Source organism: Temnothorax americanus, unplaced genomic scaffold (genome assembly GCF_048541705.1).
Source record: "Temnothorax americanus isolate GAGA-0224 unplaced genomic scaffold, ASM4854170v1 Scaffold10, whole genome shotgun sequence".
NCBI classification, from domain to species: domain Eukaryota; kingdom Metazoa; phylum Arthropoda; class Insecta; order Hymenoptera; family Formicidae; genus Temnothorax; species Temnothorax americanus.
Window position 1 is genome coordinate 4,420,605 of NW_027509231.1, and position 26,822 is coordinate 4,447,426.

Here is a 26,822-nt window from a genome sequence, read left to right on the forward strand (position 1 = left end):
TATTGTATTTATATTGTATTTATATTATTGATTAATTTTTAGTGTGCATATGCGCAATGTACTCGTATGCACACATTATGAACAGATCTTATAGATATTTTGAAAAATTGGGAATACCATGAGTCTCAATACCATGACATAATAGAATTTTGTAGTGATTGATAATACTACTTACTGCATAAAAATATGGTTTATATACCAGTTAAAGTAGTAAAACGACGTGAGATCCCATATATATTTTGTTATGAAATAGAAGAATTTTTTTCTAGTAATTGTTTAAGAATGGATCAGTTTCTCATCACTTAAGGTAGTCGTCTCGTCAGGGCATGTATTAGATAAAGTTTTCGATTTCGGATTTTATATCAAATTATATGATCAGCTTTGCAGTCGATTTTTTTTGTGGCTCCTTACCGACTATTTACTCTAGAAAATCGATCTCGAAAACCACAAATTTTGCATTACTTCATACAGACGGCCAGAAAAAGAAGGCTCTATCACGGTTTCGATCACATATTTTCGCATTTTTCGATTAGATGAAGTGAGAAAAAACATTGCTTTTTGTACATTAGATTTCGAAGAATCCGATGCAACCATAAAATATATAGTTTACCGGAGATTTCGCTGCTAATTTTTTAGTTTATTTTAATGAAAATGCGGTAATCGAGCAGACATTTTTTGGTCGAGATGAGGTTGGGAAGACTTGGCAACGCCGCTGGCTAATCACTGTAGTTGCAGGTTATGGGGTTCGTCTTTCTTAGTCGAATTGAATAGTGATTGACACCCTTGTCATGCGTTTTGAAACCCTTTCTCAGTACGTGTCAAAATTCAATCGAAAAGTATTTTTCTCACTTGTAACCTTTCTCGACGACTCTCATGATCAGCTGATCAAAACGGAGTCAAATGAAAAAAATCACATAATTTGGAAAAATCAACATACTTTGTCACGTATGAAATTTTACACCATAATTCATAAAATTATTTTTCCCTTAGCAAAAATTGCCTGAAATATATTTCTGAACGTAAAAACCTATAAACAGTCACATGACTAGCACGTAGCGAGACGCCTACCTTAAAAATTCTTGATTTTGAAATAATATATACGAAAAATTTTAATAAGTATACAAAGTATACAAAGAAAATTATTCCTTTCGGATCTTACGTCATTCTAAATTTCTCATCTCTGCATCCTTTCGAGATGAGATTCAGCAACAAATCGTTCGAATCGTTGAAAATACGGATTCTGTCATTCGTAGTAAAGATAATCATAAAAAAGTCTGTTTGCATCTGACTATTTTCTTAATATTACCATTTGCAATATAAAAACAGCAAGACGTATACATCGCATAGATACGTAGGTATATAACCAATAAAAATAGACGATAAGTCCGAGTATATAAATTTTGTATGGGAACTTAGAAGTTCCGATGTTACTGCTACACTCTCTACCTTCTGTTTATTTCTATTTTCTTTCTACTTTCTTTCAGTTCAGCAACGATCGGCCAATAATTATTATATAATTTACGTTGAATTTATTTTAGAAGATATCGGTAGAGTAAAACTCAAAAAGAATTTTTTTGTAATACGCATATAATACTCACTACAGATACTATCAGCTGATATTAATAAGTAGAGAGTACTGATAACCATCAATTATATAAATATTGCACCCAATTTATTTAATCCTTTGTTTTAATAAAAAATTATTATGGTTAAATAATTATTTTATTTGAAGAGAATTTGAAAAAAAGATAAAGTTTATCTCTTTATTCTGTAAATAAAAATAAATTAAATAAATTTAATATTATTATTTTTCTTTTTTGAATTTTATCTTGAAATATTATTTTATCTTTTCTAATCTAAAGATAACTTATTTACGATAAATATTATTATCTTTTAAATAATTTTATTATTGATTTGAAGTAATCGTTTTGAATACTCTGGTTGAAAATTGAGGATTATCTAATAAAACGATATTTTAATATTATAAAGAGTATTTCAAATATTATGGAAGCTAACGAATATTAAGCAAGATATTTCGACGTTATACTTTTTGCTAGATTAACTTGTGAATATAAAAGTAATCAAGATGACAACGTAAGTGAGATGCACGCAACGAAATGACATTTGAATGTTATGAGAGTATTTCAAACATTGTGGAAGATGGGGAACATTGGAGGATATTCCAGCGTTAATATTTTTTATCACAGATTAACCAGCGGGTACTAGAGTAATCAAGACGATAACGTAAGTAAGAATCACACAGAAGAAAGATAACCAGTCGATAATAGCAGCAAAGTATTTCCAGGACGATTCCTTCGTGCTTATTTCAGATTTGGGAGCATTCAAGTTTTCTTCAGTCACAATATCTCTGTCTATTATCTTACAATTAAACTCGTCGTCTTTAAGGATCAAAAAACGCCCAGCTTTGTTGTTCAAAACAAATGCTGTAGTAAACGAGATCCAATTTGGTATCTCTGTGCTCATATCTTCCAGTTTGCGTAACAAAGCCGTCAGTATTATCGCGAAGGTAGCCAATGCTAAGGATTCACGGTAAAATAACACTGTAAGATAAATATGAAATTTATAAATTTATTAATAATTTACTCACATTTGTTATATATTAGAAACTATAGGTCTTTTAAGTCCGATTTTAATGCCAATTAATGCTTATCGTTTGTTATGTATGTGTGATATACTGGAAATGTTTCGATATACTTAATTTTAATTGTAGTTGACAGTTCTAATATAATGTGATATCTTATATTTTCTTCAGCAAATTAAATCAATGAATATTTTAAGTCTGTTTTAATATATTTTAAATTTTAATTTAGCAAAATGCTGTTTTCAAATTAATAATTAAAAAATTAAAAATTATTTGGATTTTATATAGATATGCTTTACATATTATATTTTTTTATGATCTTTCGTTACTTACATATATTAGGGGGATTAATCCTGTTGTATGGTATACTCCAATGCACAACGTACATACAGAGGAAATGACAAACAAAATTCACGCTCGCTACCGCCATTCGTTCAACTGACTTCAAGTCGAGGCAGAGCACTATTAAAGTGAGTAGCATCAAAGCTGGAAAGAAATGTATCGTCCTTATTGTTAGTTCCTTGCACTTTTGCGAACAATTACTCACCGATAGCCGGTATGATAATAGACGAGCGATGTTTGCCGTGATGGCGCGTCAACAAGAAGTTATAATTGATTTTTGGATACGTGTCGTTTGGACAGCACTTATATTTTTTGACTTCCCTTATCGAATTGATAAACTTGAAATCCCACCTCGTGTCATTCATGTAACTGCTCATAGTAATCTGCGAAAGAAGATATCGATTTTTTAACAGTCAGAATATTCATCAAACTAATGTGAATAGATACGATTAAATATTGTAATTTTTTAATATAAAATAATCTTTAATCTTTTTTACATTTTTTACATGGACAAGCTCGCACTATAAAAAAATACAAAAATATTTAAAAAGCACGGGGTTATAATATAAAAGTATCTCATTAATCCTAAATACGTTATAATTTGATTTTTGCAACGCGTAGTTTTTAAATAATTTTATCAAATTAGTATCTACCCACGTGCATAGACAGAGAAAGTATTATTCGGAAGGCAATGGGAATTAACAGGCACTGTTTTATGTAATAATAATGATAGATCAAATAATTAGGGAATTAAATGATTTTCGATTAAAGCGCATACCCCAATTCCACTCATCAGCAAATCGACTTCTTCCCCTTTATGCCTCCATGAAATAAACGTGACGCGACATTGATGTTTATCGTAAGGCCAATACGTATAATCGGGATCGCATTTTGAAATAAATTTTACTACGGGGACGCAGCTGACGGATCCCGAGTTGAAGAGCAAACACTCTGTCGTAGGTAGCTCATATTGATCACTCGACATATCGGCACTAAAAAAAATAGAACAGACAAGTAAAAGATTTAAAAGAATAACGTGATATATAAAAGATTTTTGTTGATGCTTTCTGTTACTCTTTGCCTATAAAGAATATGGATAAGAAAATGGATTGTTAAAACACAATTTACTTTAAAGCGGAAAGGGTTGGATAAATTTTTATAAATTATTAGAAAAAGTCTACTTACGAATTGTTGAGACATAGATCGGGCGTCCAGATCTCCCAGCTTTTTACATGAATAAAAGTTATATCGTCGTAATCGCTCGGTGTCCAAGTAAGTCGCGGATCCGTCCACGTCTGTCAAATAAATACTATATTGTAGTAAATTTATTAAATATTTTAATATTACACACAAAAAAACGAGGCGTAATGACAATAAAGAAATTAAGTACTCACAAGTGACATCCAACTGTGCAATAATAGCTTAGCATTGTCTGTTTTCTGTAAATAAAGTTATTTAATTTTTTTACACGCAATATATTATTAAATAGCTATCAAATATCATGGAAAAAATAAGTTTTCTATAAAAATTCGGGTCTCAAGTAAGTCAAGTAACAGTAGCGAAGCTTTTATTTTGTTGAGGAATATGTTTTATGTCATGAAATGAAACTAAAATTTATTAGTCCTATAAATTTTGTATTTGGAGAATGGACACACTTTATTACGATTTTCCACAGTTGGATAACTATAATTTATATATTATAATGTTTCTTATGTACACTTACGAAATTCATTAGCTTTGGCATCAAGGCCAGAGTAACATTGGTTGTTTTAGGATAATTTGGATGAACAGTATCATCGTAATCGCAAAAAAGATGCTTTTTAAGGCGTAATAATGGCGATAAAGTTTCCAAATTCTTGCAATTTCGTTTCACTATATCCAAATCCGATACCTTATATCCGTCAAATCCACCAATCCAATTATGAATATTCAGGCTGTCCAAAGCATCTATGAAAACATTAACGAAATATTTATACTGATTTGTATATATTGATAATAAATTTACTACAATATCGATAAATTAAATTAGATTTTATTTTACTTTAATATTATTTTTAATTGAAATGATTTTTAAGGCAATATAATCATAAATATAAAAAGAGTGCAAATTACAAACTTGCACATTGCTTCCTCATTATTACAGGAAGCTTATTTTATTTAATGTATAAATTTAATGAATATGAGGAAGCTTTTATTTTATTTAATGTATAATTATTAGTATTTATTTTTTTGGCTTCCTCATAGAGGAAGCTTTGTGAGCAAAGGGTTCTACTTGCACACTTAAAAACTATAAAGAAGCCCGATATCTCAATATTTGCGGAAGTTAGAGCAAATTTACCGAAATTTCTACAACTCCAGAACTAATCAACCAAATCTTAACGAATTATATATGAAATATATATAGGAGTAGAAAAAAGACTGAAAAATATAATAAAATTAGAAATAGATCGATATATCTCCAAATTTGCGGAAATTAAAGCATAAACAAACATTTCTGCAAATTCAAAATTTTATTAAAAAAGAACCCCTTAATTATTAGCAATTTTTATTAATTTTATTATATTCTTTAATTTTTTCTATATCCCTATTTCATATATAATTCGTTAAGATTTGGGTTGATTAGTTCTGGAGTTATAGAAATTTCGGTAAATTTGGCACATACACACACACATACACACACACATACATACATACATACATACAGACATTTTTTTAAATTGCAATTTTTCGACATTTTAGAACATTCTGAACACATTCAAAAAAACGAAAAAAAATTTTTTTTTTACGAAAACAAAGTTTTTTCTATGAGAAAGCAAAATTATTTTTAAAATTATTTTAGATAGAAATATTGATAACATGACTACAACATTATTGAACTTGTTAAAAATACGTAATTACGTAAATAGTTCTATTTTAATGATATCAATTGTCTTACGTACTGAATTGTTCGAAATTGATGCAGAGGATACCAAAAAATCCGAACACGTTTAATATTCTCATATTGATCGTTACGAGCCAACGATTTCGAGTCGACTAATTCTGTTCATTATAGTACCAGATTAATTATCGCCGAGTTCGTGATACTCGACGCTATTGATACGCCGAACGCCCCCAAGATATGGATGTCAATGTAGAAACTTTGTGACAACCAATCAAGTAAAAATCTATACAATGAAATTCGAAATTTGCAATTCTTTAAATTCTTTTGTAAATTGTCACGTTGACTCATAAGGTATTTTCAGCTGATTTAAGTTATATATGTGATATTTTTTATGATATAATAGATGAGAATTTTTCTACTTTTATATTGCTATATGAAAAGATTTACTTACCTTTAATACCGAAATAATTCTTTCTCCTGCGATTGTGATAATTTGGTGGAAAACTGTCTGTATGTTATATACGAGAAATGTTTATTTCTATATGTACACGCGGTAATTCTACAGAACATCAATATATCACAGAAATTACACCGAATATATGGAGCGATTAATTGTTAGTGCGTCGCATTTGTATGTAAATCTAAAAGTATTTCAGAGATTTTCATTAGCATGGCGATAAAAATATGACAAGATCTAATTTTCAGTTAATTGACAACGTTGCCTAACTTGTACGATATTCCGATCGCGAATGCAGAGAGCTCGCTTAAAAGTCTATATGAAACATATATATAATCAAGAATAGAGTGAAGTGTAAGAATAACAAGGTATTCGAGGCAGGGTTACGAATTTTGGGGAATAACTACATTTCAATATGATTTGGACGGAGCATATTTACATTTCTCGTGCAAGATACTCTACACATTTACAAAAATAGCGATTACAGCAGTTATACTCGCTTTTCCGCCTTCTTCCGTGTTAGAAAAGAATTATACATGATCGAGATACGATCTGACACGTTAATCGTTATTCATTAAAAAAAGTCTAAAATCATCGAATAATAATTGTCCACAATTCATAATTTGTCTTATGACTAGAAAGTACAATACATTTGTAATATTACGTCATTCCTTTGCACGCGTAACAGAAGATTATGCATATGATTGCTAAATATAACAACGTTTAACGTGTCAAAACATGTCCCGTCAGATTCCCCCAAAACATCGTTGTACCGATACAACATTCTCAGCCGTAAAATAGCAATAATCTTTATTGCGCTCCCATATGTAGCAATTACAACGTAAATTTCACAGATTCGCTCTGTTATCGATATACTCGTCGTCGTCGTCCGCGAACTTGATACCGTCCTCGTTCTCGCGGATCAAGTCGTAGAAGGAGTCGCGCGATTCCGTCTTCATGTCGCTCTCGACCCCGTAATCCGGGCTCTGAATCTCTTTCTTGGACAGACTGATGTTCAGGTTGTCCGTCGTCAGTCTTCGCGTCGCCGCCGGCGAGTTCAATCGCGGCCCCGATGAGAACTCAATCATCGGAATATTAGTGCAGTCCGAGAGTTTATTGATCTCGCGCGGTTGCGTGAACTGCGTGAAGTCTCGGTACTTGCACGGGCCGCTCACATTCAGGTTTGTCAGAACGACGTCTGATTTCGGATCGTCCTTGGCACTCTGAGGACCTCTGTCCTTGCCGTCCGCGTATCCTTGAGTCTTCGAGCTGGTCGACTTGCTAGACAACTTAGGCGCGTTCTCGTTTTTGAAACAGCGGTTCTTTTTGTCGCCCTGAGAAACATCCTTCGCTTTTTGAGTCACGTGAAGCCTGGAAGTACCGTGATGAAGTACCGCCTCTTCGGGATGCCTCTTGAAGGCCTGCCTCGATTTCTCCGATTTATCCTCCGCCTTCGCCACGACGCCGTCGAAGATATTTACATAGTTGTCCTGCCGACTGCTTCTCGCAGCGCTCTGTTCCTGGGAGAGATCAGGTTTAGTGCCGTGAAGACGATTGGGAATGGTCCTGTCAATCGCAAGTTGACTGCACAGAGACTCCTCGCTGACCCGTGTCCTAGAGTCCTCCAGGATCCGATGGATCGGCAGTAGGTGTTCGTTCAGCCTGGTGGTTCTGCTCTCGCTGATGCTATCCTCGGACAGAACGCTAGCCGATGACGAATCGTTCCTCGACGACGACGAGGACGTCGAGTCTTGGCGTTGCTGTTCGAGACTCGGTCTAGTCTCCTCGACGCTAGACGCGATTTGATGTCGCATACGCCGATACTCGGCCGGGGTCAGGGTCGCGCCTTCAGTGCTCTCCGGCAGTCGGTACAACGCCGGGCTCGTCGTCGTGCCTTGAAAACAATCCGGACAATCCGCAGACGGACCTTGAGAATCCTCGGACATCGACAACGGGGGTATCCATAGGAGAAAAGCTGGATCCATACCTAAGTACGAGCCCGGCGCGGCGCCGGCGTTCGCGACGTTGTAATCGTAATAGTCGATCTCCATATCCGTCTCCGGATTTGTCAGACTGAACTCCGAACCGGGCCCCTGTAGCAGTCGCTCGCGATTTCGACGGTCCTTCGTCTCCTTACCGCTGCGTAACGTGGACGTGCCCGATAACGGACTGCTCGTCGACGAATCCTGATAACAGGTTTCGGTCGCAGTAATTAAATAACTTTTCTAGCGCAAAATGTCGAGTTAAAATTGAAGTTTACCTTCTTCTTAAATTTTTCCCGAATAACATTACATTTATTTCACTTGTATTTGAGTAATTATTTGAGATCGTCTGTTTTATTGTAATTGATTTAATTAAATTTCATTAACGTTAGACATTATATTGATAAAATATTGTTGCTTTATTAATTAGACAAATAATCTAGCTTCTTTTTTTCTTGATCCTGTTTCAACTACTTTTCTGTGTGGTTTTAAGTGAAATACCACGCAATCAGATTAGATCTCTACCTTGGACTGCAAAGGATTAGACGTGTAACGATGAATTCTTGCAATATGCGGGCTGTCGGTAATACTCGCTCTGCTTTGACATCTCGTCGTGTTGCCCGACGTCAATTTATTCGCGGGACTGACAGATCCCAGAGTGCGTAATCTGCAATGTACAAATTATTAAACTGTCCATTCGACTGTCGGAGGCATTCCAAAACGCGGCCGGCGATTACACATTGGCAATGGATATTATATAAAATATTTCTTCATTAAGTTTAATGAATTATATGAACAAACAATTTTATTTCTAGAATCATATTTACTTGACTGGTGTGGCATATTTTACTTCCGGCTGGCCAATTGCCATAATAGCCGATACCGTCGCTGGTGGTTCATCGGCGTGCAATTTGTTCGGTATTACACTCCTCTCCGTACAGCTTTCCTCGTTATCTCGGAACTTCAAGGTGGTCGAGCTCAAGCTGGTCTCGTCTTCGTATCTATTACATCAAAAGTATATACCTTAGAATAGAATACAGATGGTTGATATAGGGGTTGCAAATAAAATATTCAATAAATCGATAGCTTTCTCATAGAATGAATAAAGCAAAATTGCACAATACTCACACACACACACACGCACACGCACGCACGCACGCACGCACGCACACGCACGCACGCACGCACGCACGCACGCACGCACGCACGCACGCACGCACGCACGCACGCACGCACGCACGCACGCACGCACGCACGCACGCACGCACGCACGCACGCACGCACGCACGCACGCACGCACGCACGCACGCACGCACGCACGCACGCACGCACGCACGCACGCACGCACGCACGCACGCACGCACGCACGCACGCACGCACGCACGCTCGCACGCACGCACGCTCGCACGCACGCACACACACACACACACACACAGTAATGTTAAAATATTAAATATATAAATGCGATCAAATTAAAAATATTTAACCATCCATATATCAAAGAATTATAAAGATCTTAATTTATTAAGTCCCAAATTGTCACTTACTCCGCCAAAGTTTCCGAACTATCATAACCATCCTCCACCGCGCAAGGTGCTTTGCGTTTCGACAGTCTTGGTGTGCACTTCTTTGGTAGTCCCACTAGGGACGCGACTTCCGAAATTAGTGTCGTAGAAGACATCGATTTCGCTCGGCCCACCATCATATCGCTACATCCTGAATAATTTATCAATTTTTTATGTTTTCATGTTCCAATACGTTTTTATGTAGCACATAATATATTAGTTGTTCTAATATTAATTAATTCTATTCTGTACGATTAGCGCTTGTTGTCGACATTAACTTCTTAATAATCAATGCCTAATCTTTTAATACACGAAATTATATCAGATACTCACCGGAGTGCTCGCTCAGAGTATCCAAGTCCTCCGCGATATGATACTTCCTATATTTCAGTGCAAATTGTAGTGCTAGAAAAATAGATATAAAGAATATGAGTATCAAAAGGGATGCTGTTGCTAGATGCGCGGGTCCCCAGAAGATCCATTGCTCAACAGTGAGGGTGGAATTCGTTTCCGAAGGGAGCGAAGCCGACGTCTTATTCTCATACAATTTTTCTGAAAATATCAATTACGTAAATTGCATCGAATACAGTAACGACTGTAACGAGTACGAAAACAATGTATAGTAAATAAAAGTACACAGTGATTTATGTAATTGATAATTCGTTGCACTCATATCATATTTATTATTATATATTTGATAGATATCTATTGATATTGGATTTTATTTTATTTTATATAATACATGTTAAGTAACGCTTACGAAACGTGCTCGCGTGTCCCAAAAAACCACCCACGCAGGAATTCCCCGAGGCAGTGTGCTCGTCGCTAAAGAATTCGAGCAGCAAGCTTTGACCCGAGGAAAATATCGTTCCCGTCACAGGGGCAACCTTGTCAAAAGCGATATCCGTCAAGAGCTCCGCGCTCAGCGAATCACCGTCGCGAGCACGAAAATATTGTCCCGGACAGGGAAACTGCGTTTGATCCAAATGCAGTCTGATTATGTAGTCCGATTTTGCCTAAGCAAATCGAGATCTATTGTTAGGTATCTTCAAAGGCCGAAGAAGAATGAAGCACTATTAATTTTCATTGACCGAGTATAAGATTATTCGAGTTGCGTATATTAAAAATAATTAGAACAAAATGTGCGCGAGAGAGATTTACCTGCAGCAGCCAGAAGGAGCGACCGGGACAGGCTTGGGTATTTGCCGCCAGTATCTTATTCAAGGTATTATCGCCGAAATTGATAATGCAACCACACCGACACTGCGCGCCGATCTGTGCCGTAACTTCCGGTCTCGCGGCCGCTAATGTCGTTCCGTGTCGGCACTCCCATCCCTCGGTATTCCACGCCTCCTGGAAATCGATCCTGCCGGTGCCGCCGCAGGATTCCGTCTCGACCGCTCTTCCCTGTTTTATTTATTTTTTTTTTTTTTTCCGAGCAAACGCGTCACTGTTTGATCCGATTGCCACGTAATTTGCATTTTGTCGGCCGTTAAAACTCACCTGACAGAATTTCGCTCCGTATTTCGGCGGTGGCGTGTCGCAAAATCGATATCGATTACGAACGCCACCCACGCAGGAGCTGCTGCAAGGGCTCCACGCGCTCCAAGGACCCCAACCGGCCGCGTCGTTTTCTGCATTAATAATTAAGATGAGTAGGGAGGAGAATATATATAAAACGTGTCTCAAAAGTCGAGCACTTTGTCGCGGCTCAAAATTGCTCAAAGAAATTTAAATTTAATGAGACACGCATGCTTTTTTGCAATCTTTTAATCTTCGATATCGTCTGCAGTCGAGAAATTTTCAATCATTCGTGTTTCAATTATTTTTGTGAGAATTAATTTATTTACCGCTCAAAGAAAATATAAAAATACACGCGCGATTTATTTTCTTAAGTGATTAATGAATAGAATCCGGATCGTCAAACCTCGTCAGAGTAAATATATAGTAATAAAACGTAACAGTATATTATTAACAATATAGTCATGAACGAAATTAATTTATGCTCCAGTTTTATTTCACCGAAAACAATCGCACACGTTTTTATTTTGACCTACATCGAACGGTGAGCAATCGCGAGGCTCGTTAAGGGGATAAAAATCTACGTGCAGCGCGCGATCTCTCGAGGTGAATTACGAGGCGGTAAATCTGTCGGGGACGAGAGGCACCCGGGTTTTAAGCGTTATCGCATGTCCACTCACCCAGAAGCGGGAAGGTCGGTATACACGCGAGCTTCACCTCCGCCATCGCGCCGGTGATCGCCTGGCTCACGTATATGAAGCAATACTCGATGAACTTCTCGGTGAAGATATCGCAGTCGAAATTCAGCGAATGCTTACCCGGCGCCGCCTTCAATTCCGCCACGTAGTGCAAGGCGGACGGCGGCGCCAGGGAGCTCACGTCCGCTCGCAGGCGGCCGTAAACGCGCACGCGATCGCCCTGAAGACGGCACGCGGGGTACTGAAAGAGGACCGATATGCCCGCCGATCCCTCGCAAGGATAGATCGATCTCGCGTGGACGTTGAAGCTAAACTCGTCGGACCATTCCACCTGCGAGTAAAACAGACGTGCTTATATATATATATAATTATAGTTTACATATGTATGTACATATGTAAAAAAAAACCAATTGTTTTAATTTATATATATAATAAGCGCGTGTGTGTGATGATATTAACCCTTCTATGCCCTAGTAATTACTTCCGTAATTATTACCTTCCGCAACCGCATGCTCCAATTATTTTAATTAAGAAACTTAATTACCTTAATGTACGCGCTGGTCGTTGGCGCGGATGGATTGACGTCCGAGGCCTTTAATCTGAGCGCGTAATTTCCGGCCAGTCCGAAAAATTCGCATTTCAACTTGACGATCTTCGGGGAGGCGAAGCCGTTTATTTCCTCGTAATAGAGCACCTAAGGAAAGTTCGAGGAACGTAAGGGATTGAATTTCGCGACGTTCTCGCGCGTTTTACACGGACACGATCCCTTTATCAAATGTGGGCGCTTACTTGCATGCGACCGTTGTTCTGTGGATCGCAGGCGGCCGCGGTCGTGCCGCAATATATGAGTTGCAAAATATAAGCTGCCACCGGAACACCGTTGGCAGGTACACATGAAATTCCGTTGTACTTTATAGTAGCTATTACCGGCTGGCTAGGATATGTACCGAAGTGTTGGGATTCCAAAAGCAGAGAAGGGGTTGGCCATTTTACGTCTAAGGCACTGCTCATCTGGATACGTTTTGCATTTCAATTAGGCAACACTTTCAAACGAGACACCGATATTATAAATACGACGTTCGTTAAGATTTTTTTCACGATTCTTTCACGTTTCCGAAAAAATACATATATAAAGTCAAATCTCGAGAAAAATGGATTTCGACTTTTATGTATAATTTATGTGTAATAAACGTATAGTGTTTATCGATCTTGAATTTTATCTCGCTCGATATATTAATTTCTCTAATTTCTACTAAAGAAAAGTTTCTTAATATGACTGCTAAAAATAGCCAATAATTTTAGAGATTTAACATAAAAAATTATGCTGTTATTATTAACCCTGTTACTCAAGTTCTGTGTGTTAAATTAATTATTTATTTTATAATAATTAAGATATAACATGATTACGTGGAGTATAATTTGATAGTTGAAGTAGTATGCTGACCTCAATTTCGGGCAGCCCAGCAATGGCAGTGTTGTATCTGGCAGCCACGGTTGAGAACTTGTACTGAAGTCGTAGTGTATAAATTCCGCCGCGTGAGAAGACACCACAAGGTATTATCACAGAAATATTCTCACTCTTATGCGGCAAGGTATCCAGAAGGAAATCACCGATCAATTCCGACGTGAGGCCATCGACGTATAGTACTCTGAAATTAATGCGCGAAATTAAGATACGATATATATCAAAATGCAATCATTTATATTAAATATTATATAATTTATATATATTAATATATTGAATATTAAATATAAATTTATATATATTAAATATATCATTTTGGAATTAAGATACGATATCGCATCGATAGTAATCAATTAATTTATTTATTCTTCGAAATTTTCGAAGAAGAAAAGTAGAAAAGAAAAGTTTATTGTTATCCATTTGTTTTAGACATATATTTATATATATTTGGACAAAATATATATAAAAATTGTTTTTTGTGCAAATACTTTTACTTTTACGAATACGGTTTAACGTCGTCTAGTTCATTTCAATGCTCGATTATTTAGGGGTGCGTGTAAACAGCTGAACATTTCAGGGCGTCGCAATGCCGTGCACGTTCGTGAAGTTTTACGATTTTTTTACATACCTAAGCACGAGCGGTTCGTGACCCGCGCTAACTCCATCTTTCTTCGGATCGATTTTTTCTTTCTCGTCTTTCTTTATGCCATTTGTGACGTTGTTGGACATGGTACTTGTGGATACCATAGAGGATTCCTTTTCCGAGTCCAAGATAAAAACGGTCACATCGCCGGACAAAGCCGTGTGGGACGGAGGAGCTACAACTTTTAACAGTATCGGCTCCTTCGCGTCTGTCATCGATCTTGTGATACCTGAAACCGTTAAACACAAACATCTAAAGTTGCGCAAAGTTAAATATTTTTTTTAATAGAGGCGTTAGTCAATATTACCATTAATGAATTTAAATAATTAGGAATTAATAATTTAATTTAAAAAATGCGGATTCAATATCGTCCACGATTAAAGCTAAATTAATAAGAATGGACAAACTAGTCTTTCAATCTTAATAATCATTTTTAATCGCTAACTTAATATAGTTAATATATAGTTAAATAATAGAGTTATTATTTCACTCAATTGTGTTACTCGTTATTGTGATACGATATCATATATTTTTTTAAGTACAACGTTGCATTTCTTATACGTCTATGCGAAAATTAAAATCTTTAATGTTAATACCGCATCTCAGAAGAAGGATGATTAATAATCCCAATGATGACCGTTCGGATGTCCAATTCATGTCCGGCTCTTCATTGATGACTGCCAGGGCCTAACCGAGATAATTCGGTGCCCCGGAAAATGTAACAAATCTGCTCTGTCTCTATTCTGTTAAGGATAATAAAAAGCGCATTAAATTTGACTGTCATTAAATAAATTAGACTATACCGTTACCGATATGAAATAAGTTACAGCAAAGTAGAGCATACTAGATTACGTTCAAAGAAAGTAAACCAGAGTAACCCAGATTACGTCGGAATAATAAACGCTCCTATAAAGGTCCTGAAATATTTTTAACCTCAATGATAACTATCGAACATGCAATTCAGGCATTATGTGTTCCAAAAAGTTGTTTATTGTGAGGTCATAGTTTAAATTATATATTAAGACACTTTATATAATTTAACAGCATTTATGATTTTATAATACTTTTGATATTCTCTTACAATTAGTATAATTTTCCATCCGTAAATTAATTTTTACACGGGAAATTAAGAAATCTCTATTCTCTCGTGCAAATAAGAAAAAGGAATTTGTAAAAAGCTGATTACATTATTGATAATGTAATGCTCTTTTTGCAGATATTAATTCAAATTCCTTTGCTTGAATAATAATATTATTTTAATTTTAAGCGCAATAATTGCGAGCATGGCAAATAAAATTATCTTCTAAATATTTATAACTTTTATTTATTAATTTTGATCTTAATTTGTATATATATATTAAGAAATTAAGATTAAATTAATATAAAATAAACATTCTCAATAATTAAAAAGTTAAGTAGGCATTTATGATTTTACAGCGTAAACTCTTGCTAAATCTATCTAGCCCTAATCGCCAACATCTTATTTTTGCGAACGATATATTAATGCAAGATACATCGTCGATTTAGTTGTTTCCCAGATGCAAATAAGTTAATGCCGGTAGCGGCATAATTTTGCTTCGGGCCAACGATCAAAGTCACCGGGCGGCGCGTGCGTGTGTTTTACACCCCCGTTCCGCTTCTGAAAATCTGCAGCCTCGTATAATTGCACGTGTTGCACCCTTAGGGCAACCCCGCATCGCTTCTCGGAGGAAAATCGAAATCGCGGGCATCGTCCTTTCCCGTCCGTATCGATCGGCCGCGTCCCTATAGCGTGCACCGTTTCAGAAAACGCACGTATGTATGTACGCGTCTGTGTACGACATCGACCGCATTAGGGGGTACGATATTTCATGTCTATCATGATACTCGCAAGGCTAATAGACAGATAGCACAATTAACATTTGCAAACTTAATGAATGATATATTTAACGTTATAGAATTCTATTTTCATCGCGCACTTAAAATATGTGAAATAAATAACAATATAAATGAAAATCACAATTTTCTCATGTTGCATAATGTGCAATAAACTTCTGCATAAATTTTTATATTGCATATTGAATACTTTTTAAAATAATAGTATTTTGTTGAATGTAACTTACGGAAAAGTTTGTTTTTTATAAATTTATTTTGAAGACAGTAATGATTTGACATTAATAGCTGAAAGACGTTAATAACTTTTAAAGCATTTTTGTTTATATTCAATTTTATATTCCTAAGTAGTTGACTATAAAACTGACTACTGCGAAATATACGTGATGTTCGTCTGAATCGTTTTCCGATATCGCCTAGGTTCACAAAATATTTGCGCATATCTGTGAAAGACCTGACTGGTCTCCGCGGGGTGTCTCGAACCCCCTGAGGATTCTTTTCACGCGAAACAAAAATGGATGGATGGTGGACCCTTCCATAAATGTGCTCGTTAAAATCGAGATTTCTCACTATCCGCGTTCCCCTGCTAATTTATGAGAAAACGCGATCCATGTGTGAACCTTTTCCTTGTTAAAATTTCTCGTTTAAAATACCAAAAAATATGATGTATAATAAAATTTCTATTCGAATAAGTAATTTTTCTATTATAGAAAATTTTTATTATAGATATTATAGATATCAGAATATAATATTGTAGAATAATTTTGATTTCATTATGTTTATGATTAAAATGAAGTTATTATTGAAGCAAGAAAATTATTATTAAAGCAAGAAATCAAATTCTACGTAGAGAGAATTACTTATGTTATCAGTAATTTTTTTATAATTTCAGTTTTCTTCTCTATACAAGAGAAAAAAAAGAGAAAGAAAATTCTTTTATTACGTAGTACTTGATTGTTGCTGGCAAGAATTTATTTTGCATTTGCTTTTAAATACTTATATAATGACGTAATAATGTGAGGATGATAGATGTGCCCAATGTGGACAGTCCACGTGTCGGAATGGTGTAGAAAGTATTTGGATCAATTATGCAATTGGAATAATGAGTTCGTAGTTGCGTACAAAAGGGAATACCGACCCCACACAGACAGACGCACGCATTGCTTATCGCAGCGAACACGCGTAGTGGTGATTAACATTGATATATCACAGATAAACATCGCCCCTCTGTCGGAGGCGCGACGATATAGGGCAACATCGAGCACTCTTGCAGTAACAATCGCGAAACATGCACAAGATGCATCGACGATTTATGGCGTAAAATAAATTTTTGGTAATTTTTTAAAGATATTTCTGTGAATCTCGGTAGAAAATTGCTAAATAATTAAATTAATAAATCTCAGTCTTGTATCAAGCATTGAAGACATTTTTTAAATAATTATAAAATTACGGCAACAACTATGCACTAATATTTTCTTATTACTTTACATCTTTAACTATATGTTTCTCTTGAATTAAAGTCTAATTTACAATTATATTTTTTAATTATTCTAATACAAAAAAAAATTTGATAAAGAAATTAACTCTTATTTATTAATTAATAATGCAATGATGCTGCCAAGCGGTCACTTTTTAGTTTATATATTTGTTCATATATATTATAAGTTTATATATTTGAAGAGTTCTTCTACTTAAAGTTAAAATTATTTATTATTTATCTTTAAAAATTATCTTGACTAATTCTTTAAAATTTATACTCAATTATCTCCAATTATCATTTATTGTCAAGCATTTTTGAATATTTTCTAAAAGCAACATAGAAGTCATGATGTGAAAGATATTTTCAAGCTCCTCAAACATTCGATGGATATCCTAATTTTAAATAAAATATCTTTGAAACATCTTTGCGATGTCTTTCCAACATTTATATTGTTTAAAAGTCAACGTGCTTCGCTTACGTAAATGTTTCTTATCCTGACACTGTCCGCATCTTCTTTGGATTAATCGCAGACCGGTATAGATTTCTTCCGCCCCGGGCAGGACAATATAGATGAATTCGATCGTCGGCTCTCCGACCCGATCGATCGATCTTGCCTCTCATTGATCCCCCCTCCGCGTATCGACGACGACGATGTCAACGAGCGGCCGTTTTGCCGACCGAAGGTCGACGAAGGGGGTGCGCGATTACTCCGACGGTGGCGGCGGCCTCCTAGAATCGATATCGAGAGCCACACGCGAAATTGCCGGCTCGCCTATCCACGCCGCACAAACACCCTCGCGCGCATCCCCGCGCTGCTCCGAGGGTCGACCCTCCGACGGACACGAAATTACCCTCCCGCCGAGGGAGAATGCCGACGATGTTTATGAGAGTCGGGTCTTCTAAGAAACCGACACTATTCTTACTTCGTCTCTTTCTCTCCCGGCTCCCTTTTCCCTTTTCTTTAGTCAACGAGAAGTATAATTTCGAGTTTTTTAATTTATTAAATCTTTAAAAGTAAATCTCTCTCTCTCCATAGCTGCGACGTGTGCATTTTTCAAGTTAACACGGGAAGAAATAAACGCTTTCCTTCATATATTTCTCAGTCGTTTTCTTAGAATTGCTGTCAATACCGCGATGCTATAATGACACCGTGAAGACTGAAGCACTAAATCGACAGAAACTCTAAGTTCAGAAATTAAACAATTTGTTTTTCCTCGCAACTTTCTGGTCGAATTGTTCGCAGGTATCACTACCGCACTCTCCCTCGTTTCGAATTATTCCGTAAGATCGGAAAGAAATTTACGACGTGATCGGCGCGAGATTTTTGCCCGTCGGCAAGGGATCTCTCGCGGAAATGCGAAACAGGGAGCAACTGCGATGGGGCGACGCGCACATCGCGACTAAAGCCGGGGTCGCCGGCCACCCCTCTTTCCCTGTGTCGGATGGGGTCGAATCGTCGCCACCGCCACTGCCGTCGCCGCTGCCGCCGCTGCCATGCCGCCGTCGCCGTCGCCGCCGCCGCCGCCGCCCCCGCTAGCACCCCCGTTCATCGCTCGACGGGGTGCGCCTTAGGGTTGAGCATTATGACAGAAGGTTGGCTTCTATGAATGAATGCCCGATCTATACGTGATAGCATGTTACCCCGTTGCGTGTTTTCGGAGCCCAGGAACGCGAGACCGATTTCGCCTTGGGGGGTGGCAATTTGATATCCGAAGAAACGGCGAAGAGGCGAGAGATTGCAATGCGAAGGCGCCAAAGTCGGGAGTGGTTTTGAGCAATATCGGCGCTGAGGAAGCGAAGGATAGTGTTGGTATATAGGAAGATCAATGTGATATGATGTTTCGAGAGGGGAAGAAAGAATAATTTGTACATTAAATGTAGATATGAGACGTATACATCTTCTTTTATCCCCTTTAATGATATTAAGGGTATTCTCTGAAATCTAGAATATTAATGCGATACATCGTAAATATGTGGTATAATAAAATATTATTTTATATAAGCTTTAATATATTATTGAGCAAATTGATTGATGGAAATCGATTTAAATCTTAGATTAGACAATTTAAATTATATTTTTCTTCTATCTTTGATAAACAATTTATTTTTAAACGTTTAAATCTACAAAATTAGTCTAATTAATGCCACTAATGTTATTATATTAGCAATATTTTTACCGAAGAGATATTACAAAGAAATATTATAAATTTTATAAAAGAAGGAATAAATATTTTTAAAGTTTTGTTATTTTCGGTATCTATATAATTTTTGTCATATTTATATATATATATATAATTAATAATTTAATATTTCTATATTTTTATATATAAAAAGAGAGAAGTTTACTAACAGAAATCATTAAAAATCTTTAAAATTTTGTTTCTGTACAGTCGTTTCTGCCATCTTGTTTTTACAAACAAAGATTGCACAAAGACCCGTTGTTCAATAAATAAATACAGGATTGAAGACGGACATAATATAGTGCGTAAGGGAATGTCCTCTGCAGAATTCCATATTTCTTATTCCTCAATAAATCATTGGCTAACGAGACACGACGAGTAATTATCGCGAGTAATGTTCAAACAAACGAGGGTTTGAGTGCGCTTAACTTCCCGGGGCGCGAGCCACTTCTGCGCAGCCCTTATTCGTATATAGCTGCAAATCGAAAGAGAATGGAGGGTCGTTGCAGGGAGGCATACCTCAGCCAATTAACGAGTGCAGCCTTTATTTAAAAACCTTTCTTTTTCTTCTACGTTGAATCTAATTCCCATTTATTGTCTGTCTGCTCGACGGTAAGGGCGGCATTCTCTTCATCCCGGCACTTCTTCTTGCACCTCCTCGGCGGCGACGATAGTATACAGCTTGAATAATCGATACTTCCAGCATTTCTCCACCGCTGCACACGCACACGGCTATCGGCGTCTACCGAAACCTAATTGCGCGGTGTTCCGAGAACAAAGGAATCGCTGGTTCTTTTTTGTTCTTTATGACGAACGACAACTATGGGGTGAATGTCCCTTTTCAACGCGAACCCTTGTTTTTTCGGTTGTAGATCAGGCGTCTCCCACTGCATGCTTGCAGTCAATTGCAGGGAAAACCATTGCACAGAAAAAAAGGAATATAACTTGGAGGGAAAGAAAATTTAAAGAGCTTTTAATGATTTCCGCAAACTCTTGTTTCTTCTATGTGAAAAATATGATAATATCAAATTATCAACAAAATATGGTAGAAATTATGCAGATATCGATGTAGACAAAAAATTGTTAATCTTTGCACGCGAATTTCAACTAAATAATAATTATAAAATCGAGTTTTTGTTAAAAATACATTTTTGCATGCGATTAATAATTAATAATAATACAATTAATAACGGATAAGAAGGAAAGGCGCTATAAGTTGAAACATTTTAAGCGTTTAAGCAGCAACATTTCAAGCAGTTTTTATTAGACTCAAACAGCAATTATTAACAATCGTACATAACAACGAAATAAACAACAAACACAGATCCAGGATAATATTATACAAATAAATATGTACGTACAATTCGCTTTTTTCTTTTTGTGACTTCATACAAATACACTTGCTTCAAAATAACAATTGCACATAGGACTAAAGAGATTTACGTACAATAACATACGTAGAGATTTACGTAGTAACTCTGCATACACAGAATTTTGAATAAAATGCATTATTTTGACCATTCGTAATATACAACGCTTGATCATTTCATACAGAAATATATTATAAAATAAACTTTGTTTCTGCAAAGCTCTTGACAGTACGATAATATATTACAATAAAAGTAGATGCTAGTAGATAATAATTATGTTAATACACAGTTTACAGATTAATATATACATACGATCCGTTATTACAAATCTCGTAATATAGAATGGAAACGGCGGTCCACAATCCTGGATCATTTGAATGAGCAATATCTTTATTAAATAATTCTTACATTAAGATTTTCTTTATCCTGCGGGCAAGTTATATATACCTCGTAGCGTTATATAAGGAGTATGGCGAATTAAATCACGATAAAAACATGCGTTTCTGTATAAAAGACTGTGTGACTTCTACTTTATTATCACATAAAAATAAGTTACTACTTTTTAGCGTTCGTAGTAACTTATAATTAGTTTCATACTTAGCGTACGGTTTAATGTTATCTGAAAGATCACTCTGTTTACATAGCATTTGTCGATTCTGAACATCTTTATAAATATATCCATTTTCATAAATATTAAAACAGGAAGTATACAATAGAACTCTCTAACGAAAAATTTAAAGAAGAGTTACAACACATATAGACTTTTCTAGTTATCAATAACATTATATGTATGACAAGTATTATATAAGACCGCATAATATCCGATCATACATCTTAAGTGCTGGAGACAAAAAAAATATTGCGAAAACAAGCATTTTATTTTCGAAAACATTGTATAAGCATATTAATTCTGCTAATTGTAAGTGAACATCCTTTACTTCGGTAATAATTTTTTGTTCTCCAAGATTTCTCAAGATTCGAAATTCAATTACTTTACGCTAAACAGCCTCAATATAAAATATACACTAAAGTTATTTAATATTCATCTAATACTGCAATCTTTGATTGCTTGTGCTAATACAAAGGATGATTAATTTCTCTTTTTGCGATTATTATAACGTGACTTTCATCTTCGATAATGCTGTCAGAAATCACGCTAGACGAGAGAATATGTATTACAATCACTGTTTTTACAATCAGCGTTTTCATATCGCTAACGATGTAGCTGTCTCTTTTGTTTCATTTTTCTAATTTCAAAAATGATACTGGTCTCTGTCAGCATTGTAATGCAATAACAACTTGGCTTCTTCAATTCTGTTCAATTCTTAGAAACTTCTCTTCGAAACTTAGTAGCTTCGGTCTTCGATTCTTATAATTTGATATATTTGGTGATGCTCCACAATTCAGTAACAGTTCACATCTTTCAGTATATCCGTACTGAATTAATCATTTCTTGCTGAAATGATTATGCAGAACAATTAAAACTTGACGACATAGTGTAAAAATATTTTAAAAAGAGACCCACAAAGACACGTACTGGTATATGATTCCTTTACCAGTGATGTCCAATCGGCATTATATCTTTTGTATTAGGATTAAATCTATTAACTAAGCAAATCCATGATATCTTGCGTGGATGAATTAGGTTTGTTCGTATTGGTTTCCATATTAGTGGGCGACAAAAGAGGTTGCATAGTTCCAGGAAAGTTTAAGTTTGGTTTAACTTCTGGTTGTGCTGCAAAATTTACATTATTCTGGGGAATGACAGAGTTCCACATCAAGGTAGATTGTGGCGAGTTCCAGTTCATGGGCGCGTTCATTCTATTGGAATTCCAATTCATTGGCCTATTCAATGTTGTTTGCGAATTAAGCGTTGGAGATGTTAAAAATTGCGATTGCGTTAAACCGTTATATTTATATGCATTTTTAGTAGCCAAGCAATCCGGTTGTGACATGGTCGATCTTGACATAGACAGATTTAATTCGTCTAGATTGTTTTTTAACAAAGTCGCAGTTAAATCCTTTGGCTGCGACTTTACAGGTTGTGGCGCAGCTTTAGGAGTCAACATAGATTGAGACTGCAATCTTTGATGCGTTTCTTGCTGTTGAATTAATCTGGAAAGAAATCAATGTAAATAGCAATTAGTATGTCGAGTAAAATATGAAATTTTTGAAAATAGCTGAGACAAACCTGTACTTGTCTTCGATGGTTAATCCATTTTCAATATTTACTGTTTTAGTATTAGCGTTCGGGGATAGAACTTGAGGCGATAGATTAATGTCGCTTAGACTGTTGTTTTGCATAAAAGTGGGCGACGTCACTTGAGAAAGTGCCTGATCGAGTTGTTGCGTCTCACGGCGCACCGCATCCAATTGTCGTAATGCCTCTCGATGCTCGCTGGTTACTCGATTTATCATATCGACGATTAGCGTGGAAAGTGCCTCGTATTGTGTCATGCTAAGATTTTGTTCTATGCAGAGAGGCAACAGAAACGGTAGTACTTTCGTTGCCAATATTTCTTTGCCCATACCTAGCTTACCGTGAGTAAGCAACATTCTGTAAATACCTGGCAACATAAAAAAAATATTTTTATCGATTTTTTTTCGGAACGAAATTGGACAAACTGCAATAAATGTAAAATTATCTTAAAAATATTACCTATAATAGCCATCAAAATTGCTGGTTCGCCAGAATGAGGAACTTCCTGAAGGAATGGTAATATCTGATCGAATACCAGCCAGCGATCGAAACTCGGTAGCATTTTCGCGAGACACAGTAAGCAATTAACGCGTACTCCAAGATTAGTAGATTTCTTTCCCGGTGACAAACATATCTTTTTCATCCGTGGAAGTATGGAATTCTTTATGACTGGTCCCTCGATCATCGTCACTATATTCGGCAGAGCCGATAAGCAGAGTTCCTGGAGCTGTTCCCATTCGGATTCCAGAGCACGCAGTAGCATAGGCACTATGTCGGTCTTAATGACGTCCGTGGGGCACAATTTCAATAATAAATTTACTTGTTGCATAAGAACCAGACTAATCTATAAAAAAAATACATTTTAATCGTTTATACAATTTACACAGATATTGTATCATCATTATTTTTAACTTATTGTACATCTTCTTACTTTACTGGCACTGTAGAAAAATGCATGCTTACTTGTGGCGGGTCTTCTAAAGCAAGAACAGGTTTTAGATTAGGTAGGATATGTTCTCGAAATTCCTCTACTTCGGTAACCTCCATTACTTGCAATATGCTCGGCAATACGAACGGTATCATAGGTGGATTAACTAATTCCTTGTAGAGTGCAGGTAATACTCTGTGTAGCACAACTCTGTGTGGCAACTGTTTTAATAGCTGTGGAAGACCTTTGTAAAATTGCGACTTTTGGAGATTATCCCACTGGAATAACTTGTCCAAATAATTTAACGTCTTAACGCCAATGTCTGTGAAGTATTCGATCTACAACAATGTATAACAATGGAGTAAATATCATTATTTTAAGAAAATTTCTTCTTTATATTAATTATCTTAAATACATTTTTTTTTAATTTGCATTTCACATGAAATAAATTACTTAAAGAAAAACAAAATAAACTACCTTGATAAATTGATGAGCATCTAATCGCAATTCAGGACTATGACTTAGCATGAGTTTTACGGTATCTCTTAGACTTTCGGGGATTGGAAGAAGCTTTGCCGAGACATTAGTTCCTTTGAAATTTTCCAAGAAACGTCGACATTTTCCTAAATCATTATGAGATTCTAGCAGCGGTTGATGTTCCGAGGAATGTATCGTACATATCAGCATGCCCAGGGCAAAAATATCGCTAGGTGGTCCATTGCTACTCGCTAATATGCACTCGGGTGCCTGATAATTTAAATGAGGTTGCACAACCGCCGGGAGCGTAGAATCATATTCCAGGTAAGACCACGTTGGCTGAAATTAAAAAAAAAAAAAAAATGCATAATACAATAATTGACCCAAATATTTAGTTCACAAATACATAATTTAATAATTGCTAGATTTATTTTTGGTTTATAAAATATAGACGGTATAACTGCATATTGTTTTTCAATTTATCGCATTAAGACGTAGCCAACAATTGGGCTTATCTTAATACTTGATGCTTATCTTCATATACTTGACGACGCTCGTACCTGTTTACTATCTGAATTTTTATTTAAGGCACAAAAGTCAAAACCAAATATCTTCCAAGCTCCATGAACATTCATAACAATCGATTCTGGACACAAATTCCTGTGCAACAGTTTTACATCGCCGTGTAAAAACGCCAGACCTTCTCCCAGTTGCAGCAATCCATACCGTATTTCTATATCATGCAGCTTGTAGTCTTTCAAGTTTGCTGGAGTCGGTTGAGGTATATTCTCATAATTACCTGCAATATGTATCTCATATGTAAATATTGTCGATACTAAGTGAATTCAGATCATAGAGATATAAGAATAGAATGCGCAAGCGAGCTAAAAAAGTGATATAGGAATAAAAAGAGAAAGCTGCATATGAGTCCCTTCTGTCATTGTCTGACAGAAGGGGCCTATATGTAGCTTTCTTTTTCTACTCCTACCTCGCAGCCTATCTTACGTGCTTAGCATATGACTCTCGCACTCTAGTCTTATATCTTTATGATTCAGATAGAACACGCAATTGAATTTAATCTTTGCAATAGTATAGAATTTATGTGCTAACAGAAGCAACAGATAATGCAAAATTTATGTATCGTCTACCTAGTACATTAGCCAGACTAGCAAACACTGGCTCGGTCGCAAACGCCAGGCTGTCTCTCGACTCCTCGAGTGGATGCTGCACGGTCAGAACCTGCGGGTGCCTCAACTTCGTTAACTGCGTCACGCCTCGCTTCAGAGTCTCCAGCACAAGCTCCCGATCTGCCCTGGCGGACCATCTCTCCAGCATGCGCTTCTCAAAAACGAAAATAGCTGCCTCTTGCTTAGTGGACTTCTTGTAGCCGCTGTAGATCTTCCACAACAATCCTGGCCCAGCGCTCGCCACGTGAGCGGTCGCCTCGAACTCCCTGGTGACTGGATTGCCAGGTAGAACGCTGGACAGCTGCGACAGACCGTACGCTGTGTTTTGAACGGTATTGCTGATAGTGTTGCTGATAGTGTTGCTGACTGTGTTGCGAAGCTTGTTCAGGACGTCCATCCTGTCAATCGACTGCTACTTGGCGACGATGTCAATCGTGAAAAGATGCACACGCGTGGAGTATCAGGCGGAACGCGCTTTGGAATATTGAAACGACTATCCGACTATGGGAGATCGATATTTGTAACTGTATGTAAATGTCTCAGCGCGAGGCTAAAGTTCCAAAAATCGCTGCTATATATCACCATGAGTCATCGCACGGAGCGTAGTGGAGCGTAGTTCGTACGATACTCCAGAAGAAGCGCCTTTTAAACGCCTCTACAACCAAGGTGTAAACACAGTACGAAATCTATCGAGTGTCTAGTAATGGAGGATTCACACTGCGTCCTATGTTCGACGTACGACGATCCGACATCCAATAGGAAATTTTTGTCTCGAATAATAAATTCTGTTATTGGATGTCGGATCGTCGTACGTCGAACATCGGACGTGATCGGACGCAATGTGAATCCTCCATAACATTTTAATGACATCATTCGCCATTTTTAGGCTAATTACGTTTGTATTTTTCAAACACATGGTTTAGTGAGCAGTATTTACGAAGTTTATTTTAATAAAAAATAAATTTAATTAAA

At 36.5% G+C, this 26,822-nt stretch overlaps 4 protein-coding genes across 8 annotated transcripts in view; 1 reads left to right on the forward strand and 3 right to left on the reverse strand.

Moving 5' to 3' along the window:
• Window positions 1–26,822, forward strand: part of LOC143901837 (uncharacterized) — a 107,206-nt gene that overhangs the window by 19,044 nt on the left and 61,340 nt on the right. For 2 of the 3 annotated variants that reach the window (XM_077414446.1, XM_077414455.1), the window contains one exon: window positions 2,058–2,186. The exons of the other annotated variant lie outside the window; for it this stretch is intronic. Coding sequence is in view for 1 of the 2 variants with exons in the window: in XM_077414455.1 (XP_077270581.1) it covers window positions 2,058–2,069 (12 nt within the window). In the remaining variant the exon portion in view is untranslated. Of the gene's footprint in view, window positions 1–2,057; window positions 2,187–26,822 lie in introns of those variants that run through there. 3 annotated transcript variants of the gene reach the window in all.
• On the reverse strand, window positions 2,181–5,992 carry LOC143901830 (neuronal acetylcholine receptor subunit alpha-2-like). Its single transcript, XM_077414427.1, has 8 exons — window positions 5,884–5,992; window positions 4,668–4,891; window positions 4,339–4,383; window positions 4,130–4,239; window positions 3,723–3,936; window positions 3,150–3,327; window positions 2,936–3,088; window positions 2,181–2,561 (listed from the first exon to the last, which is right to left on the reverse strand). Exons 1-8 carry the CDS (start codon window positions 5,942–5,944, stop codon window positions 2,209–2,211), a joined length of 1,338 nt encoding a protein of 445 aa, XP_077270553.1. The 5' UTR covers window positions 5,945–5,992; the 3' UTR covers window positions 2,181–2,208.
• Window positions 6,339–19,096, reverse strand: Gogo (thrombospondin-1 like protein golden goal). 2 transcript variants are annotated; one of them, XM_077411371.1, is made up of 16 exons: window positions 17,987–19,096; window positions 14,753–14,899; window positions 14,142–14,385; window positions 13,493–13,697; window positions 12,838–13,059; window positions 12,593–12,742; window positions 12,031–12,379; window positions 11,333–11,463; window positions 10,991–11,236; window positions 10,590–10,845; window positions 10,163–10,381; window positions 9,812–9,980; window positions 9,092–9,265; window positions 8,790–8,931; window positions 8,270–8,468; window positions 6,339–8,176 (listed from the first exon to the last, which is right to left on the reverse strand). In XM_077411371.1, the coding sequence occupies exons 2-16, from the start codon at window positions 14,811–14,813 to the stop codon at window positions 7,131–7,133; spliced, it is 3,813 nt and encodes a 1,270-aa protein (XP_077267497.1). In that variant the 5' UTR covers window positions 14,814–14,899; window positions 17,987–19,096; the 3' UTR covers window positions 6,339–7,130. The 2 variants fall into 2 exon arrangements, with proteins under 2 accessions (XP_077267497.1, XP_077267487.1); XM_077411361.1 differs by having other exon boundaries at window positions 6,339–8,468.
• LOC143901813 (SCY1-like protein 2) lies at window positions 20,913–26,664 on the reverse strand. Of its 2 annotated transcripts, XR_013258184.1 has the most exons (8): window positions 25,812–26,664; window positions 25,224–25,462; window positions 24,664–25,002; window positions 24,222–24,524; window positions 23,718–24,102; window positions 23,250–23,625; window positions 22,596–23,173; window positions 20,913–22,514 (listed from the first exon to the last, which is right to left on the reverse strand). XR_013258184.1 is itself a non-coding variant. In XM_077414402.1 (7 exons), the coding sequence occupies exons 1-7, from the start codon at window positions 26,245–26,247 to the stop codon at window positions 22,663–22,665; spliced, it is 2,589 nt and encodes an 862-aa protein (XP_077270528.1). In that variant the 5' UTR covers window positions 26,248–26,664; the 3' UTR covers window positions 20,913–22,662. The 2 variants fall into 2 exon arrangements, 1 of the variants encoding a protein (XP_077270528.1); XM_077414402.1 differs by having other exon boundaries at window positions 20,913–23,173.

Coding starts and splice junctions, on each gene's coding strand:
- LOC143901830 (XM_077414427.1), bottom strand. CDS start 5,944: ATGAGAATATTAAACGTGTTCGGATTTTTTGGTATCCTCTGCATCAAT. Junction 4,240..4,338: donor TGCACAGTTGGATGTCACTT/GTGAGTACTTAA, acceptor TTTATTTGACAG/ACGTGGACGGATCCGCGACT. Junction 3,937..4,129: donor GATCTATGTCTCAACAATTC/GTAAGTAGACTT, acceptor TATTTTTTTTAG/TGCCGATATGTCGAGTGATC.
- Gogo (XM_077411361.1), bottom strand. CDS start 14,813: ATGAATTGGACATCCGAACGGTCATCATTGGGATTATTAATCATCCTT. Junction 9,266..9,811: donor AGTTCGGAAACTTTGGCGGA/GTAAGTGACAAT, acceptor TTGATGTAATAG/ATACGAAGACGAGACCAGCT. Junction 8,932..9,091: donor AAATATGCCACACCAGTCAA/GTAAATATGATT, acceptor TGTACATTGCAG/ATTACGCACTCTGGGATCTG.
- LOC143901813 (XM_077414402.1), bottom strand. CDS start 26,247: ATGGACGTCCTGAACAAGCTTCGCAACACAGTCAGCAACACTATCAGC. Junction 25,003..25,223: donor AAAATTCAGATAGTAAACAG/GTACGAGCGTCG, acceptor TTTTAATTTCAG/CCAACGTGGTCTTACCTGGA. Junction 23,626..23,717: donor AATTTTGATGGCTATTATAG/GTAATATTTTTA, acceptor TTATGTTGCCAG/GTATTTACAGAATGTTGCTT.